Below are 17,828 nucleotides of genomic sequence, written 5' to 3' on the forward strand. Positions count from 1 at the left end.
TTTAACACCTCAAAAATAACTCCCATTGAAAAGTTTTAAAGACTGACTTGGAATTATTTCCATGATATTTAAATATTCTCTCTTCCCTTAAACTCAATGTTAATGTGGTCATGTCCCTCTGACAGTGCAGCTGAGACAAGAATGACTATGAGCAAATCATGACAAGAAATACATGCTCTGCTATTAAATATTATGAGGGGCATAAATTATGAGGTACACGGACAGGGTGGATAGGGAGCAGATGTTCCTCTTAGCTGAAGGGTTAGTTAAGAGGGGATACCAGTTAAAATTGAGGGGTGGGAGGTTTGGGGGGATTTGAGGAAAAACTTTTTTTAGTCAGAGGGTAGTGACAGTCTGGAACATGCTGCCTAGGAGAGTGGTGGAGGCAGGATGTCTCACATCCTTTAAAAAGTACCTGGATGAATATTTGGCATGTCATAACATTCAGGGCTTTGAGCCAAGTGCTGGCAAATAGGATTAGGTGGGCAGGTCAGGGCATTTCATGCGTCAGTGTAGACTTGATGGGCTGAAGGCCTCTTCTAGTATTCTGAGATTCAGCAAAATAATGCAGACTTTTGGGAGAACCAGTACACAACCAATAAATCATGGAGTTTTTGTCTCTTCCTGACTATTACCTGGACTGCCAACGTAAAAACGAATCGAAGTGTTAATTGCACAAGCACGACTTACTTTAAGTTCTCAGAGACTGTTTTAGCTTTACTGTAGTGGCCTCCAACTGGATTAGCAGCTGCCAGAATTGAAGTTCTGGCTGGTAAATTGCAAACAATCCCAGCTTTGGCCAGACTGATACTCTGTTGCTCCATAGCTTCCAGTAAGGCTTGGTGCTGGTTTCCCATTTTATCAAATTCATCAATGCAACAAATTCCTGAAATAGGTCGGAGAAAAAAAAGCATACATTCACAATTATAATGCAAAAATGTCAATTCTACCAAAATAAATCAGCAACTCTAGCGCTTTCTGAATAAGTAACAACTCCAGAATAACACTGGTGGGTTGCCTCACAGCACCAGGGACCCGGGTTCGATTCCTGGCTTGGGTCACTGTCTGTGCAGAGTCTGTATGTTCTCCCACATCTTGCATGAGTTTCCTCCAGATGCTCCGGTTTCCTCCCACAGTCTGAAAAGACGTGCTGGTTAGGTGCACTGACCATGTTAAATTCTCCCTCAGTGTACCCGAACAGGCACTGGAATGTGATGATTGGAGGATTTTCACAGTAACTTCATTGCAGTGTTAATGTAAGCCTACTTGTGACACCAATAAACAAACTTAAAACTTAACTGGGTTATTGCTTTAGGATAAGTTGGGAAAAAAAAAGCACAAACTCAAGTTGCAACTTGAGTGACAATTAAACACAAAATCTGATGCCCAAACCAACAGGTCCAGATATTATCCAAACAAAAAGCACCCAACCCTTCAGATCAAAAGGAGCCAAATCCTCACTCCTATACACAGTTGGTGAGCTGATGTAGAAACTCTTGGCACTGAAAGCGGCCGCTCAGCCTGTTTTTAAATTTTTAAAAATACCCATTCATGAGACATGGGCACCGCTGGTTGGTCAGCATTCATTGGACTTTAACCTGGTGTTGTGAGACTTCCTACTGTGTTTACCCTAGTCCAATGCCAGCATCTCCACGTCAACATTTATTGCCCATCCCCAATTGCCCATGGACAGTTGAGAATCAACCAAATTGCTGTGTCTCTGGAGTCACATGTAGGCCAGACCAGGTATGAATGGCAGATTTCCTTCCCTAAAGGACATTAGTGAACCAGACGGGTTTTTCCAACAATGCTTTCATGGTCATCAGTAGATTCTTAATTCTAGATTTTTTAATTCAAACTCCACCATCTGCCATGGCAGAATTCGAACCTAAACCTATAATCAGATTACCAGTTCATTATCAATCAAAACAGTTTCTCCCTACTTGCTCTACCAAAACACTTCATAACTTTGAATGCCTTTCCTGGGTGTCCCCTGAACCTTCCCTTTCTAAGGAAAATAGACAGAGATAGAACTAGTAATTTGCAAAAGTTTAGCATGACCTTCTTCTTTCAGCATTCAATGTCCAGTTGCCCATACTCTGTCTGAACCACCTCATCAACTTGCACAGTCATCTTCAAGGATTTGTGACTATGTACTCCCAAGATTCTCTGTTCTTCTACCCTTTCAAAACAGTACTATTTACATTAAACTGCCTTTCCAGGTTGTCCCTTCTAAAGTGCATCACCTTGCACTTCATCACATCAAATTGTATCTGGCCTATGCTTGTCCATTGTACATGTCCTCCTGAAGTCTGCTACTATTCATAGAATTCATTGAAACCCTACAGTACAGAAAGAGGCCATTCAGCCCATCGAGTCTCTACCGACCACAATCCCACCCCCATATCCCTACATATTTTACCCATAATCCCTCTAACCTACACATCTCAGGACACTAAGGGGCAATTTAAGCATGGCCAATCAACCTAACCCGCACATCTTTTGACTGTGGGAGGAAACCAGAGCACCCAGAGGAAACCTACGCAGACACAAGGAGAATGTGCAAACTTCACACAGGCAGTCACCCAAGCCGGGAATCAAACCCAGGTCCCTGGAGCTGTGAAGCAGCAGCGCTAATCACTGTGCTACCGTGCCACCCAAATCCTACTGTCCTGCTCATTATTTACTGCATTGAATATCATTTGCAAATTTCAAATATTGTACTTCTATATGCAAGTCCAGATCATTTATATACAAGAAAAGCAATGGACCTGATACCAACTATTTTGGAGTAGAGCAAAGCACACATCTCAGTCAGTAAACACCCGTCCACCATTAATCTCTGCTTCTGATCCTATTGCTAATTATAATCAGATATATCATTATGATAGTGAAGGAAAAGGAAATATTTGGTTAGAAAGTAAATTCCATGAAATACAGGCTCCACTGGATTGGAATTTTTCAAATATATGAAAACAGTGAAAATCAAACAGGAAAAATGGAATATAGAATTATTTGGATTGAAAAGGGAACAAAAAGTTAAGGAATAAAATTAAATGCAATGACAGATGGGTTTGTAGCTTGTTGGATTTTTGGGATTGGACAGAGAGAGAATATGTCCCATTTTCCTCTTGTTCTGCCACTTTTCGTTTGGCTCACATCCAATCCTTGTTGCCCTTTGTAATGCCTTGTCATTGTATTATAGCTTGTTGCCTTCTTGTCTCCTGGAGCTTTTCTGTTTTTTTAGGGGGGACAGAAAGGGGGCACTTTTTCACAATATATGACACCAATGCCTAACTTGAGGAGTTTAATTTTGTTTATTGCAGGTAAATAAACAAAAGTAACCTAACTAATACCTTGTAATAATTTGAAATTAACCAATGCCATAGGTTCATATCAAATACCAATCTTTCACCATGCACTAAAATGTTCCATTTGCAAATGTGAATATCTTTGCTAAAGCTCTGAGCATACCAGAGCCAATATTTTCTGAGAATTTACTTACCACCTGCTATCCCTTTGTGACAAACCAACAATGGTAAAGCTGCCCGAATCTAAGTCCACTACCCCACGGCACTTGCATCAGCACTCGATGCCAGAGTCAGAATTACTCCCAAGACATATCATTTGGTGTTGACAACCGTAATGCATTGTTTTTACCATGTTAAAAATCTATGAATTACCTTGATCACCAAGTACAAGAGCCCCTGCTTCCAGTGCAAAATCTCCTGATCCACTATCCCTTGATAAAGTTACAGTAAGTCCAGAACTGGTAGTGGTGTTGCCACAGACATATACTCCCCGCGGAGCAATATTACACACTGCCTAAAAATAAAATTGCAAGTGAGCACTTCAGCATAAACGTAGCTAAGCACACTTATCTCGAAAGTGCATAATTAGCACCACGGTTTCAAAGAGAACAATAAACAGGAGAAAACACCAAACATGCACCATGAGTCTTTTGAAAAATCAAATACTGCATTAACACTGGTCATACTTTTAATATTTTATAGTCCCTACCCTCTCCTTTAAGTAACATTCTCAATAAAATGGACTACACATCAATTAAAATAAAATCACTATCTGTAATTATTTCATGAAAATTTCATCCCATGGGAAATGTCTGCTAAATGGAAAGCATCACAAAATCAGTGTAAGGAATTGTGCAAAAGAGATTTATATTTTACTGTTGCTGACAATCCCCCCTTAGTTTAATGAGTTAATCCACAGGATTGCTCTATCAATCACAACTTTGTTCATTTAAGCTCCTTCTTGAAAAAGTAATTAGTTGTACCTGGGCAGAATTATGCATTTCTTATCCAGAATCAAAGGCCTTGGCTCAGGTGTAATTACTCAGATAGGCACTCCACTATTGGACCCAACAGTACAATGGAGGCTGCTGCAACGTGTTAGAAAATGCCAGGTTTTTTTTTGTTCATTGTCAGACATGGCCTTTTGTAAATTGAATTTGTGCCTTTACATATGCCCTGTTTGTGAACAGAACTCCCACTTACCTGGTGAAGGGGAAGCACTCCAAAAGCTAGTGGCTTATGCTACCAAATAAACCTGTTGGACTTTAGCCTGGTGTTGTGAGACTTCTTACTATTGCTGGTTGCTCAACATTTATTGTCCATTCCCAATTGCTCTTGAAAATGTGGTGGTGAACTGAATGGCTTGCTAGGACGTTTCAGAGGGCAGTTAAGAGTGGCTGTGGAGTCATGTGTAGGCCAGACCAGGTAAGGACAGCAGATTTCCTTCCCTAAAGGACATCAGTGAACCAGATGGGTTTTTCCGACAATGGCTTCATGGTTGGAAGTAGATTCTTAATTCCGGATTTTTTTTTCCATTGATTTCAAATTTCACCATCTTCTGTGGCGGGATTTGAACCCAAGTTCACAAAACATTAGCTGAGCTTCTAGATTAATAGTCTAACAATAATGCCACTAGGCCATCACTTCCCCCCTAAGTTTGCCACCACTGAGGAAGTCACATGCACTCAAAATGTTATCTTGTTTCTCTCACCATAGATGCAGCAGTGATTAGCACTGCTGCCTCACAGCACCAGGGACCGAGGTTCGATTCCGGCCTTGGGTCACTGGTTGTGTGGAGTTTGCACATTCTGTGTCTGCGTAGGTTTCCTCCGGGTGCTCCAGTTTCTTCCCACAATCCAAAGATGTGTGGGTTAGGTTGATTGGCTGTGCTAAAATGATCCTCGGAACAGTGGATTAGCAGGGTAAATATGTGGGGTTACGAGGATAGGGCCTGGGTGCGATTGTGGTTGGTGCAGACTTGATGGGCTCAGTGGCCTACTTCTGCACTGTAGATTCTATCATTCTATGATGCTGATAGGCCTGCTGAGTTTTTCCAGCATTTTTCTGCTATCATTTCACAAAATGGATACCTGAGCAAGATACGAGAGGCCAGTTGACAACTTACACAGCACCCCCCACCACCAAAGCCATTCCCTTAGTAACAATCCATAGCTTAAAAAGAAGAAAAAGCATCAAAGACATCCTTACATTTTGCCTATAAAAGGAGTTTATGTCCGAGTGTGATAAACGTTACTTGCCTGCAACATTTGACTCTTCCCAAGTCCAGGATCACCAACTATGAGCACATGAGGATCACCTCGGATGGGAATGCGGTTTTGATCATCCACATATTTTTGGCAGCCTCCAAAGAGTGCCAGTGCCAGTCCTGCTTTGACAAGCTATGAAGGAAACATTATCGGAAGCTTTTGTTTTAGATGGCAAAATTAAACAAGCTGTTAGAGCACTAAAAAAAATGTTAATAATCATTTACAAACCAATGATAACATTCTTACTCTATCATGACACTCACCTCATGACCATATATAGCAGGACACAATGAGCTGCAAAACAAATCGAGGTCTGTAGTTAACTTGCAAAACGATACCAAGCATCAGTTTTAAATTAATAGGACAATACATACTTGACAAATAACTTGAGAAGATTTTCTTCCGCCTGAATCTCTTGAATTGCATAAAGCTCTTTAAGTGTAAACTCCATCGAGGCTGCATCGCCAGATACCTCTTCAGAACTCACATTCCTCCGTCCTTTACTGTTACTGATGGAGTTGGCCTCAATATACAGAAAAAACATGCACTTGTCATCTTTGTTTCTGGTCTTTCCTAAAAGATTAAGCAGAGTAATAAATAGACAAGTACAATACGGTTAAAATGCAGAGAACTAGCGAGCCATCATGGCCAAAAGAGAAAATGCTAGAAAACCTCAGCAGGTGTGGCAGCATCTGTTTGAGTCTAGATGGCAAAGGGTCATCTGAAATTGAAACATCAGCTCTTTTCTCTCCTTACAGATGCTGCCAGACCTGTTGAGATTTTCCAGCAATTTCTCTTTTGGTTTCAGATTCCAGCATTGGTAGCAATTTGATTTTAAGCCTTCCTTGGCCTTCGTCAAAGGAAACAGTCAGGCTAAAAATATGTTACGGCTCATTTTCAGGCACAAGGAGCAGCATGGTGGCACAGTGGTTAGCACTGCTGCCTTACAGCACTAGGGACCCAGGTTCAATTCCAACTTTGAGTCACTGTCTGTGCGGAGTCTACACGTTCTCCCACATCTGCGTGGGTTTCCTCTGGATGCTCCAGTTTCCTCCCACGGTCTGAAAGACTGTTGATTAGATGTATTGGCTACACTAAATTCTCCCTCAGTGTACTTGAACAGGCACTGGATGGTGGCGACTAGGTGATTTTCAGAGTAACTTTGTTGCAGTGTTAATCTAAGCCTGCTTGAGACACCAGTAAATAAATTTAAACTTGAAACATATGCTTGACAGCATACTTTGCATGGGTGCCTGAGTCGGAAGACCGAAGGGTTGACAGTAATTGGGCTCTATTTTATGACCATGACAAACTGTTGGGCCTCCCGAGCTAGTTCACCACTTTGCTGCATTCCAATTTAGGGTGCAATGTGGAGACTTTCCAGCTCCACATTTGTTAAAAAAAAACCTGTTGTTTCCTTGGACAAGAACAGAACGCAGGAAAAACTCAACAGGTCTGCAGCATCCATAGGAAGAGAAAACAGCCAATGCTTTGAGTCTGTGTAACAGAGTTCCACATTCCAGCATCCGCAGTATTTTGTTTGCATTTTCTTGATTTGGGCACATCAGAACACACATTGATATGAAGTAGAAGCTTCTGGGTATACTGGTACTCCAGGACACACCAGTAATCTCCATCATTAGAAATGTGCCAGGTGAAAGCTCAAAATGGCATGGAAATTAATCATAAAAGCTAACATTACCTGAGCTTTGTTAGATGTTATAGATTGGTGCATGGATAACAATATTTACTCAGCAATGTACTCATTTCAACTCTTTTAAGCGATTTACATGTGGCTGGATATAGCACTTGGGATGAATGGGATGAAAAGTTATGGGGAAAAAGCAGGATTAGACTAATGAGTTGGACAATCAGCCATGATCGTAATGAATGGCAGAGCAGGCTTGAAGGGCCGAATGGCCTCCTCCTGTTCCTATCTTCTATGCAAAAAGAGATGGAGATCTATGATACAGGCTGAGACGATGGAAGTCAGAGGTAGCTGAAGCCTTAACAAAGGTCATTGCGTAGACATTTGGTGGTCACTGCAAAGATCCTGACCAGCCAACAAAATGTGTTCAATTTGTGTACACTTTGGTCATACCTTCACTGCTGTTTGCCACCTTGACAATCCCTGTGACTGTTACCATATCACCTGGAACACAACTGTCAACCAAGTCTTGGATAAGCTCACATTCTATAGTTCGAGGGATTCGTCCAGCCTCTCTCTTATCATCTGATGCAAGCTCCTGTAATCTGGGGGAAAAAAAATCCAAGCGGATATACTACTTTGCTCAAATGCGCAAAGGCCTTTCCACATTAAAACAGAAATACATTTGTGTGTTTCAAAAACAAGTTCACTCGTATCTTAACATGAACATATTCCTGGAGACCCACCCATTTTCCAGCCTCTCAAGTACAAACTGCAATTTTCTAGGTACAAATATTTTTATATCACTGAAGCTAGTGAGTAGATGAATATTTAACCTATGTATGCCACGTGTCATTAAAGTATGATAGAAATGGCACACAGTCATACCATATTGTGTATGTAGCTGACAATGGGAGCATAGCCCATTGCATGAAAGAACCACCTCAACAAAAATTGTCTTTTGCAAATGAGTGTTGCCGAGGAAAGTTGTTTGCTGGAACACACATGCTCTGAAGCAAATTTTGCAGGCCACCTCTTTGAGGTTGCCAAGTTTTTGTTTCCTCTCATGGGATGTGAGAGTCATTGGCTAGGCCTGCATTTGATGCCCATTCCTAATTGACGGTAGTGGTGAGCCTTTTGAACCAGTCTGGTGTAGCTACACCCACAGCGCTGTTAGGAGTGGAGTTCCAGGTTTTTGACACAACAATGGTGCAGGAACCCCACCCACCCCAACACACACAAGTGATGGTATTGAATATCAAAAGGGAGATAGTTAGATTCTGTCTTGTTGAAAATGGTCATCGCCTGGCACTTGTGTGGTGTGAACGTTACTTGCTGCTTGCCGCTTATCAACCCAAACTGGAATATTGTCCAGGTCTTGCTACATATGTACACAAACTGCTTCACTATCTGAGGGGTCACGAATGTAATCAGCAATCATCCCCATTTCTGACCTTATGACGGAACAAAGGCCATTGAAGCAGCTAAAGATGGTTGGGCCTAGGACACCACCCTGAGGAACATATGTAGTGATGTCCTGGGACTGAGATGATTATGGTCTTGCAACAACCGCAACCATCTTCCTTTGAGCTAGGTACGACTCTAACCAGTGGAAAAGGTTGTCCCCCAATTCCTATCGATACTAGGGCTCCGTAAAGCCACACTTGGTCAAATGTTGTCATGATGTCAAGGCAGTCCCTCTTCACCTCACGTTGCTCAACTCTTTTGACCATGTTTAGACAGGGTTGTAAGGAGGTCAGCTGCAGAGTGACACTGGCCAAAACCAAAATGAGCATCTGTGAGGTCATTGCTGTATAAATCCACTATCGGTCACACCTACCATCACACTGCTAATGACAGAGAGTGGATTGATCATACAATAAATGGTAGGTTTGTTCTGCTTTTGTGTGCAGGATATACACGGCAATTTTCCACTGTGTCGGGTAGATGCCAGCATTGTAGTTGTACTGGAACAGCTGGGCAAGGTGCGCAGTTCATTCTGAAGCAAAAGTCCTCCGTTTTCGCGATATCATATGGTATGAATCGAATTGGCACCAGGACCCATGACGTTGGAGACCTCAGGAGGAGGCAGGGATGCACCTTCCCATTTTATTTAAGTATCAGGCATTTCAATTCTTCTGAGCTATGAATTTTCCTTGTAATCCCTCTACACGTTAGAAACGTGATATAATAGTCTTAAGTACTACTACATAACTCCCCTATTGAAAGCACCAAGTAGAATCACAATGCCAAGAGCAAGCCCTTCTGGCCAGCTGAACTGGAATTTGTTTTAAATATAAAGAAAATGCAAAGTTTTTAAACAAAGGTTGGCTTACTTTATAGATTGCCAGTCCACAGTAACTGTTAACGGAGAGCTTCTGTTCGGTGTAAAGGATCGACTGCGACAATCTGGCGATAAACACTTTAAAAAGAAATTGAACTTAGTTTCCTCAAATAATGCTAAACCTTTTTCTCTCCTCATTGACATGATAGCATAATACCTTTGTGGGGAGAATGTATTTTCCATCAGGAAGCGGTAGACTCTGAGTATCTCCACACGTGTTACATGTAAAGGCCATTCTGGTGCAGAAAGGCTTGACGTTGCTGACACGTACAACCGTTCCACGCAGAGAAACATATTTTCCATAGCAGTTAGCTCGTAAGTTCTTCAACAATGTCAAAGGCTCATAGTTATAGACCCTAAAAAGGTACACATTCTGAATGAGATTTGGATGCTTATTTTATGACAGTAAAAATGGTAAACTGTACCTGGACTTTTTTTAAAAATCATACTGTGCATGATGATAGACCTTAATAAACATAAAATTGGAGCTTACAACAAATCACAACTGGACAAGTGGGTGCTCAGTGGGGCAGCATCATGGCATTGTGGTTAACACTGCTGCCGCACAGCGCCAGGACCTGGGTTCGATTCCCAGCTTGGATCACTGTCTGTGTGGAGTTTACACATTCTCCCTGTGTCTGTGTGGTTTCTCTCCAGGTACTCCAGTTTCCTCCCACACTCTAAAGATGTGCAGATTAGGTGGATTGGCCGAGCTAAATTCGCCCTCAATGTACCTGAACAGGTGCCAGAGCGTGGTGACTCAGGGGTTTTCATAGTAACTTCACTGCAGTGTGAATGTAAGCCTACTTGTGACACTGATAAATAAACTTTAAACTAAATCAATCAGCAAACTGAAAATGGAAATAAAAAAAACTTTTCTGCATTACAATAAATAGTATCCCTCTAACACTTCTCTTATCCATCACATTCAATTGACTGTGTTACACCCAAGTAATTAGAGAGCAAATGAAATGACTCTAAATATCGCAGCAAATTCTAGCTTAGCGGGAATTCTTGTGGGAATAAATAACCTTTAATGTCTGGAGTATGCCACGGTGAGTAGGAAAGAGCAAAAAAAGCCATAATTTCCCAAATTCACTGATATTTCCAACACTTGTGCATGACAAAAAGCAAATCACAATAGCCATAGTTTTTTCTTCAATATACAGTAACTCACTACATAAAGTGAAAAGTATTATAATTTTGTTCGCTACATGGAACTTCTGGTCCTGATCACGTGAGAAGTGTCAGTCAATAGCTAGGAAAAATTATATTAACATATAAATAGGTTCATAGATAAAGCAGAAAATTGTCTGTTTTTATCAAATTTAAGTGTCACTGAACTTAACCAAATATTTGCATGCAACTAAAAAGGTTTCCAACTAACCTTGCATGAATGAAAGGGACATTTACAATTGGAGTATCTTCATTTGGTAGCCCTTGTTCCAATTGAGCTGCCTGTCTTTCAAGATCTCTAGTTATTACCTGAATGCATGCAGTATAAACACCATAATTATTTTAAAGAAATCTTACATTAATAAATGTGGTCAATTTACTTACAACAAACAAAGTGCCCAACTATACCTTCAGAATAGTATTCATAATAGTAGGAAGAAGTTGAGTAATACTGGAAGTTACATCTTTTAAGAAAAGATAACAATGTTTTATACTTTACAATTTTCTGAAAAAAGTGGAGGAATATAAACCACAAAACATACATTTTGATCCCGTAAAGTTAAGAAAATGTCTGTTATCCAACATGCACAGTTAACTAAATGGTTATGCAAAGAAGCGTTACATAATCTTAACCTGATGAACTGCCAATCCCAAGCAATCCAACAACTTTTCTGGCATATCCTTCAGTTCACTGGCTAAATTTGGCACGAGGGTTGTTAGTTCTTCTTCATTTACAAGTTCATTGAAGTCAATCAAGATGCTTCCTTTTCTTTCTATTTCGTCCTTTGGGGAGAGAAATAGTTTGATTTTCAAGTGAACTGCACTTTCAACATCTCTGATATTTGTGCAACTGAGGACAGTCAGCCAGCAGCATCAGATTTATTTATTTTCTTCTAATGAATATTCCTATGGGGCGGCACAGTGGTTAACACTGGTGCCTTGCAGTGCCAGGGATGCAGGTTCAATTCCGGCCTGGGGTCAGTCTGCATAGCATTGGCACATTCTCCTGCCTGAGTTTCCGCTGGGTGCTCCAGGTTCCCCTGCACGGGCACGTGCACATGGCTGTGCTTTATGTGGTGTAAAACCCTTCCAGCTATAAGCTCCTGGTGACAGACTAGCAAACGGTTCCTGACATAGCTACAGAAACAGACCAAAATCTTGACCTACGCACCATCAGGATGCGGAAAGGTTGAGAGAGAGGAAATTCCTACACAATGTAAGACAGTGCTGCATGCCATTGACAAAACTGTCCTGAATATTGCAAGCTCATTTGAAGACTGGCAAAACATTGCCAAAGAGTGAAAGTGTTCTTCTAATATTAAAAATACAAACAGCATGGCAAAATTCCAAGTCTAATTCTTAATCATACCAAATCCATGCCTTAAATTCATTAATTTAAGAAAAAGCACATTATGAAAAGATTAACGGTCAAATATATTTCCAATAGACAAAGCTTTACTACTTCTTTCTTTCACCATCATCATCCTCCTCCCCAAAAAGCAATGAAAGGCCAAGATTCTTACCTTGTCATACAAATCAATGTGCTTTGTGAAAAACTTCTCAAACGCGCTGATCTTCTGCACAAAAGGAGAGCTTCCAACATAAGCTTTGAAAGAACAAGTTTGAATATCTGTTTTTGTTTGAGATCCCTCAATATTTGAGCATAGAGTAAGTCTGAGCACAATTAAAACTGCCAATGAGAACATAAGAACATAAGAAATAGGAGCAGGAGTAGGCCAACTAGCCCTTCGAGCCTGCCCCGCCATTCAACAAGATCATGGCTGATCTGAAGTGGATCAGCTCCACTTTCCCGTTTTCTCCCCATAATTCCCCTGTCTATCAGAAACCTACCTACCCGTGACTTAAATATATTCAACGAGGTATACAGCCACGACACAATTTGCCAATTTTTATACTCTATGTCCGGCTGATGAAGGAGATCAGCTGATGGCAACTAACCAGTCTGCCCCTAGTCGAGCCTCGACAATACATTCAATGTTATCCTAAAGCACATCCTCTCACAAAATATTCCAAATCATTTGAGGTCTTTCAGCAATTTTCCGTTGCAAAGATTAAAAGAGCCCATTTTACAAGCTGAAAAACTCCATAAATACATGGGTTTCTATCACCCATGAACTGCTACTTGCAAAGCTGGTTCAGCTGCAATAGCATCTGTAATCTCAGCATTCAAGAGAGAGAAAGTAAGCTGACTTACTTTTAAATGGTGCTCAAGAAAGCTCTAGCCACCAAGTAATATATCTTACTTCAGCTGACCTCACCTCTGTGCGCATTGACTTACATTTGAAAGTCTCAAATTTAAAATTATTATTCTGGTGTTCAAATTGCTCCATTCCTTCATGTCTCCATGTCACTGTAACCTCCTCCAGTCTTTGAAGTCCCAAAGAGCTCTGTGATCCTTCAACTCTAGTCTCTTATGCACCTCCTCACTCCCTATGCCTCAACAAAGGAGAGTGTATCTACAGTTGTCTAGGCCCTTAACTCTGGAATTCCCTCCCTAATCCTCTTAATCTCTCTCTCTCTCTCTCTCTCTCCTTCTTTGGTCATGTTTTCTGACAACATTCCTAATAATTCCTTCTTGGACTCATTGTCAATTTCCGTCTGTTATGCTCCTGGGAATACACCATGATACATTTTCCTACATTAAGGGCCTTTCATAACTATAGGTCATCTATTTGGAAGCTCTAAGATAACCTATTAAATTTCTGGTAATCTTATAAAATATCTGTCATTATCACCATATATATCAATGTAAAAGTCACAGAATCCAATCTTAGAATCCCTACATTGTAGAAGGAGGCAATTCAGCCATCAAACGTACACTGACAACATTCAGTCCTATCCCAGTAACCTCACATATTTACCCTGTTAATTTCCCTGACGCTAAGGGGCAATTTAGCATGACCAATCAATCTAACCTGCATATCTTTGCAGTGTGGGAGGAAACACCATGGACACAACGAGAACATGCAAACTCCAAACAGACAGTTACACAAGGCCAGAACAGAACCTGGGTCCCTGGCACTGTGAAGCAGCAGTGCTAACCACTGTACCATCCAAGTCAATCTCAAGTCAAGTCAACCCCATGATTTTTGGCCTAAGGAAAACAATTTTTCCATATACCTCACATAAAAACCCACCATAGTTTCCCAGGGATAATTTCAGGACCAAAGTATAATCTGGGAGTTGTTAATGATTTGATTTCAGTGAACTTTATAAATACAAATGAATATGAGCAATGGTAAATAAATGAATAAACATGAAGTAATTAGTAGGAATAAAACATATATAGTTTGCAATATTATAAAACAAAAAAGATTTTAAAAAGTGGCATGAATTCTTTAGTGGGTTGGGTTTTACTTTATTTTATTGCAATGATCTTTTTAAATTTCACATAGACACAAATCAAACAAGTCCCCCAAAACATTGTAAAAGTCTGGGCAGCACAGTGACATAGTGATTAGCACTGCAGCTTCACAGCGCCAGGATTCGATTCCTGGCTTGGGTCACTGTCTGTGTGCAGTTTGCACACTCTCTCCATGTCTGCATGGGTTTCCTCCAGGTGCTCCAGCTTCCTGCCACAGTCCAAAGGTGTGCGGATTAGGTTGACTGGCCATGCTAAAATTGACCCTAGTGATGGGGATTAGCAGGGGAAATGTGTGGGGTTGCGGGCAATACAGACACGATTGACTAAGTGGCCTCCTTCTGCACTGTAGACATTCTATGAAGTCGACCCTATGACATTTGGCCCAAATAATTTGGCTTTTACACAAGTATTTAAAAGATTTTCAATTCAAATAATTTCAAAGAAAGACTCACCTTCCGAAAAGTAAAGTTTCCAGCCCTTATATGGTGTAAATTGATTCAAAGTTCCTTGAATTAGGTGTGAGCGAGGTGCTGGCTGTTGAAAATCTTAAGACAAAATGTTTCAATGAATAATTATGAATAATGAATAGTGCCAACAGACTTTTCATAGTAAAATAATTTAATCTGTATCCCTTACAATAATTTACAGCTTTAAAAATACTAATATTAGTGGTAATTTTAAAATGTAGTCAGCATGAAATACAGTTCAAAGTTACACATTTAATGACTGTAAGCAAAGTTTGACAATGATTGGAATTCCATTACACAAATGGACGTGAAATTTGTCAGAGGAAAGCAATTTTATTCCAAATCACTTTCAACTAATAACAGCAATATGTTCAAGAAAAGTATTCTAAAGAGGGGATTAGGGTGGCACGGTGGCACAGTAGTTAGCACTGATGCCGCACAGCATCAGGGACCTGAGTTCAATTCACAGCTCGGGTCACTATCTGTGTGGAGTTTGCATGTTGTCCTCATGTCTGCGTGGGTTTCCTCCCACGCAGACTTGATGTGCGGGTTAGGTTGATCGGCCACATTAAATTGCCCCTTAGTGTCAGGGGGACTAGCAGGGTAAATTGGTGGGGTTATGGGGGTAGGGGCTGGGGGGGGATTGTAGTCAGTGCAGACTCAATGGGCCGAATGGCTTCCTTCTGCAGTGTAAGGATTCTATGATTAGATGATCATTTGAAAAGAAATAATCTGCAGCGTTACAAGGAGAAGACAGGAGAATTATTCTAACTGGAATGTTCATTCGAAAAGTCAAATGGCCTCATTCTGCAGTGTAAGAATTCTGTGATTCTGCGCACAGCAGATGAAATTTCACTCATGGACAATACTGTGATCCAGGTCAATTAAAATAGATTCCAGTGAGTTGGACTTGGGTTTTCCTGTTCTCGAAGCTTATCCAGACGGAAGGAAAAATGTCTGTAAACGCATATGGACAGTTTATGTTTAGGCCTGAGTGGGAATAGGTATGTGGCAACAGATTAATTTGCTAGTTTGTTTTATTCATTCGTGGGACATGGGTGTCTCTGGCTGGCCAGCATTTATTGCCCATCCCCAGTTGTCCTTGAGAAGGTGGTGACGAACTACCTTCGTGAATCGCTGCAATCCATGTACTGTGGGTTGATCCACAGTGTCATTAGAGAGGAATTCCAGGATTTTGAGCCATTGACTGTGAAGGAGCTGCAATATATTTCCAAGTCTGGATACTGAGTGGCTTAGAAAGGAACTTGCAAGTGGTGGTGTTCCCATGGAATCAATGGATATCAGGGGGCAAACTCTCCACTGGTTGGAGTCATACCTGGTACATAGGAAGATGGTTGTGGTTATGCAAGGTCAGTCATCTCAGCTCCATGACATTTCTGCATGATTCCCTCAGGGTAGTGTCCTAGGCCCAGCCTTCCTCAGCTGCTTCATCAATGACCTTCCCTCTGTCATGTCAGAACCAGGGATGTTCACCAATGATTGCACAATGTTCAGCACCATTCGCAACTCCTCAGATACTGAAGCAGTTCATGTTAAAATGTATCTAGATCTGGACAATATCCAGGCATGGGCTGACAAGTGGCAAGTAACAATTTGATTTTCAAGTTGGCTGATCATACCACCATAGTGGGTCAGATTTCAAACAATGGCGAGACAGAGTACAAGAATGAGATAGAGAATCTGATGAACTGGTGCGGCAACAATAATTTCTCACTCAGTGTCAACAGAACAAAGGAGATTGTCATCAATTTCGGGAAGCATAAAGGAGAACATGCATCTGTCCATATCAACAGGGATGAAGTAGAAAGAGTCGAGAGCTTCACGTTTTTAGGTGTCCAGATCACCAATAACTTGTCCTGGACCACATGCTGACACTATAGTTAAGAAAGCCTATCAACATCTCTTCTTTCTCAGAAGCCTTAGGAAATCTGGCATGTCAGCTATGGCTCTCACCAACTTTTACAGATGCACCATAAAAAACATTCTTTCAGGTTGTATCACAGCTTAGTATGGCTCCTGATCTGCCCAGGACCACAAGGAACTACAAAAGGAATGACAAAAGCCGAATCCATCACGCAACCCAGCCTCCCACCCACTGACTCTGTCTACACTTCCTGCTGCCTCAGCAAAGCAGTCAGCATAATTAAGGACCCTATGCACCCCAAACACTCTCTCTTCCATCTTCTTCCTTCAGGAAAAAGATATAAAAGTCTGATGTCACATACCAACAGATTCAAGAACAGCTTCTTCCCTACAGCTGCCAGACTCTTGAATGGACTTACTTGCATTAAGTTGATCTTTCTCCACACCCTAGCTATAATAGCAATAGTACATTCTGCACTCTCATTTCCTTCTCTATGAACAGTATGTTTTGTCTCTATAGTGTGCAAGAAAAAATATTTATCACTGTATGTTAAATACATGTGACAATAAGAAATCAAAATCAGGTACCAGAATGTGGCAACTAGGGGATTTTCACTGTAACTTCACTGCAGTGTTTATGTAAGCTCACTTGTGATACTAATAAATAAACTTCTTAAAAAAAAACAGAAATGTCCCTGAAGGGGAATGCTGCATTCAGGGTCCTTGGAGATGAAAGGGAGGTTGGAGGCAGGGCGGCATGTTGTGAAGAAGTGGTGACACTTTTGAAAGGCTGGAGAATAGCACCAGAGGGGCTAAAAGGACCTGCACCCACATCAGGTTAGAGAACAGCAGTTTTCAACAATTTGAGGCGTTGACACATTGTCTCTCACGTTAATATGAACAGAACTTACTTCCTCGCCCTCTCTTGGACTTGTCCCAGTTCCCTCTTCCTCTCCAGGGTCTCCCCCTCCATCCACCAGCTGGACCCCCTCTGGCACCTCTCCAGCTCCTGCCACCTCTCCAGTCAGAGCACATTGCAGGTTACTGCCCCGGCCAAGGTGCAAATGGAGGCGATGGTGGGGGGATTGTTTGAAGAAGTCAAGGCTGGCACCAATGTCACTGCACTGAGATGGGGGTGGGGGGGAGGGGGAGGAGTGTTTTGTCCAAATCAATCAGCCAGCAGCCGGTTTCTCCCCGCTCTGCAGTCTCTCCGAGCTGCTGTGGTCCAGCCGCCTGTCAGTTGAGCTGAAGCCGCCCGAAAGTTTGAACCGATCCTGCTCGCGCCCGCCAGCGGCCAGGTGGGGGCGGAGCCTGAGTATCTCGCATGCGTACGAGTGGAAAGAGTT

The 17,828-nt window shown here is 41.5% G+C and overlaps 1 protein-coding gene across 2 annotated transcripts in view; it reads right to left on the reverse strand.

Annotated features, from left to right (window-relative positions):
- mcm8 (minichromosome maintenance 8 homologous recombination repair factor) overlaps window positions 1–17,781 on the reverse strand; it is a 33,969-nt gene extending 16,188 nt beyond the window's left edge. Inside the window, exons 1-13 of one of the 2 annotated variants that reach the window (XM_080200046.1) lie at window positions 17,394–17,781; window positions 14,584–14,676; window positions 12,270–12,352; window positions 11,380–11,529; window positions 10,958–11,055; window positions 9,728–9,926; window positions 9,563–9,648; window positions 7,680–7,831; window positions 5,953–6,151; window positions 5,842–5,872; window positions 5,566–5,710; window positions 3,684–3,821; window positions 691–886 (exon numbers count right to left, since the gene is read on the reverse strand). In XM_080200046.1, the coding sequence (XP_080056172.1) occupies window positions 691–886; window positions 3,684–3,821; window positions 5,566–5,710; window positions 5,842–5,872; window positions 5,953–6,151; window positions 7,680–7,831; window positions 9,563–9,648; window positions 9,728–9,926; window positions 10,958–11,055; window positions 11,380–11,529; window positions 12,270–12,352; window positions 14,584–14,676; window positions 17,394–17,517 (1,694 nt within the window). In that variant the 5' untranslated portion in view covers window positions 17,518–17,781. The remainder of the gene's footprint in view (window positions 1–690; window positions 887–3,683; window positions 3,822–5,565; window positions 5,711–5,841; window positions 5,873–5,952; window positions 6,152–7,679; window positions 7,832–9,562; window positions 9,649–9,727; window positions 9,927–10,957; window positions 11,056–11,379; window positions 11,530–12,269; window positions 12,353–14,583; window positions 14,677–17,393) is intronic. The other variant, XM_080200047.1, reaches the window with a different exon arrangement.
- Window positions 17,782–17,828: the final 47 nt, after the last annotated feature.

Source organism: Carcharhinus amblyrhynchos, chromosome 12 (genome assembly GCF_965287045.1).
Source record: "Carcharhinus amblyrhynchos chromosome 12, sCarAmb.v2.hapA, whole genome shotgun sequence".
NCBI classification, from domain to species: domain Eukaryota; kingdom Metazoa; phylum Chordata; class Chondrichthyes; order Carcharhiniformes; family Carcharhinidae; genus Carcharhinus; species Carcharhinus amblyrhynchos.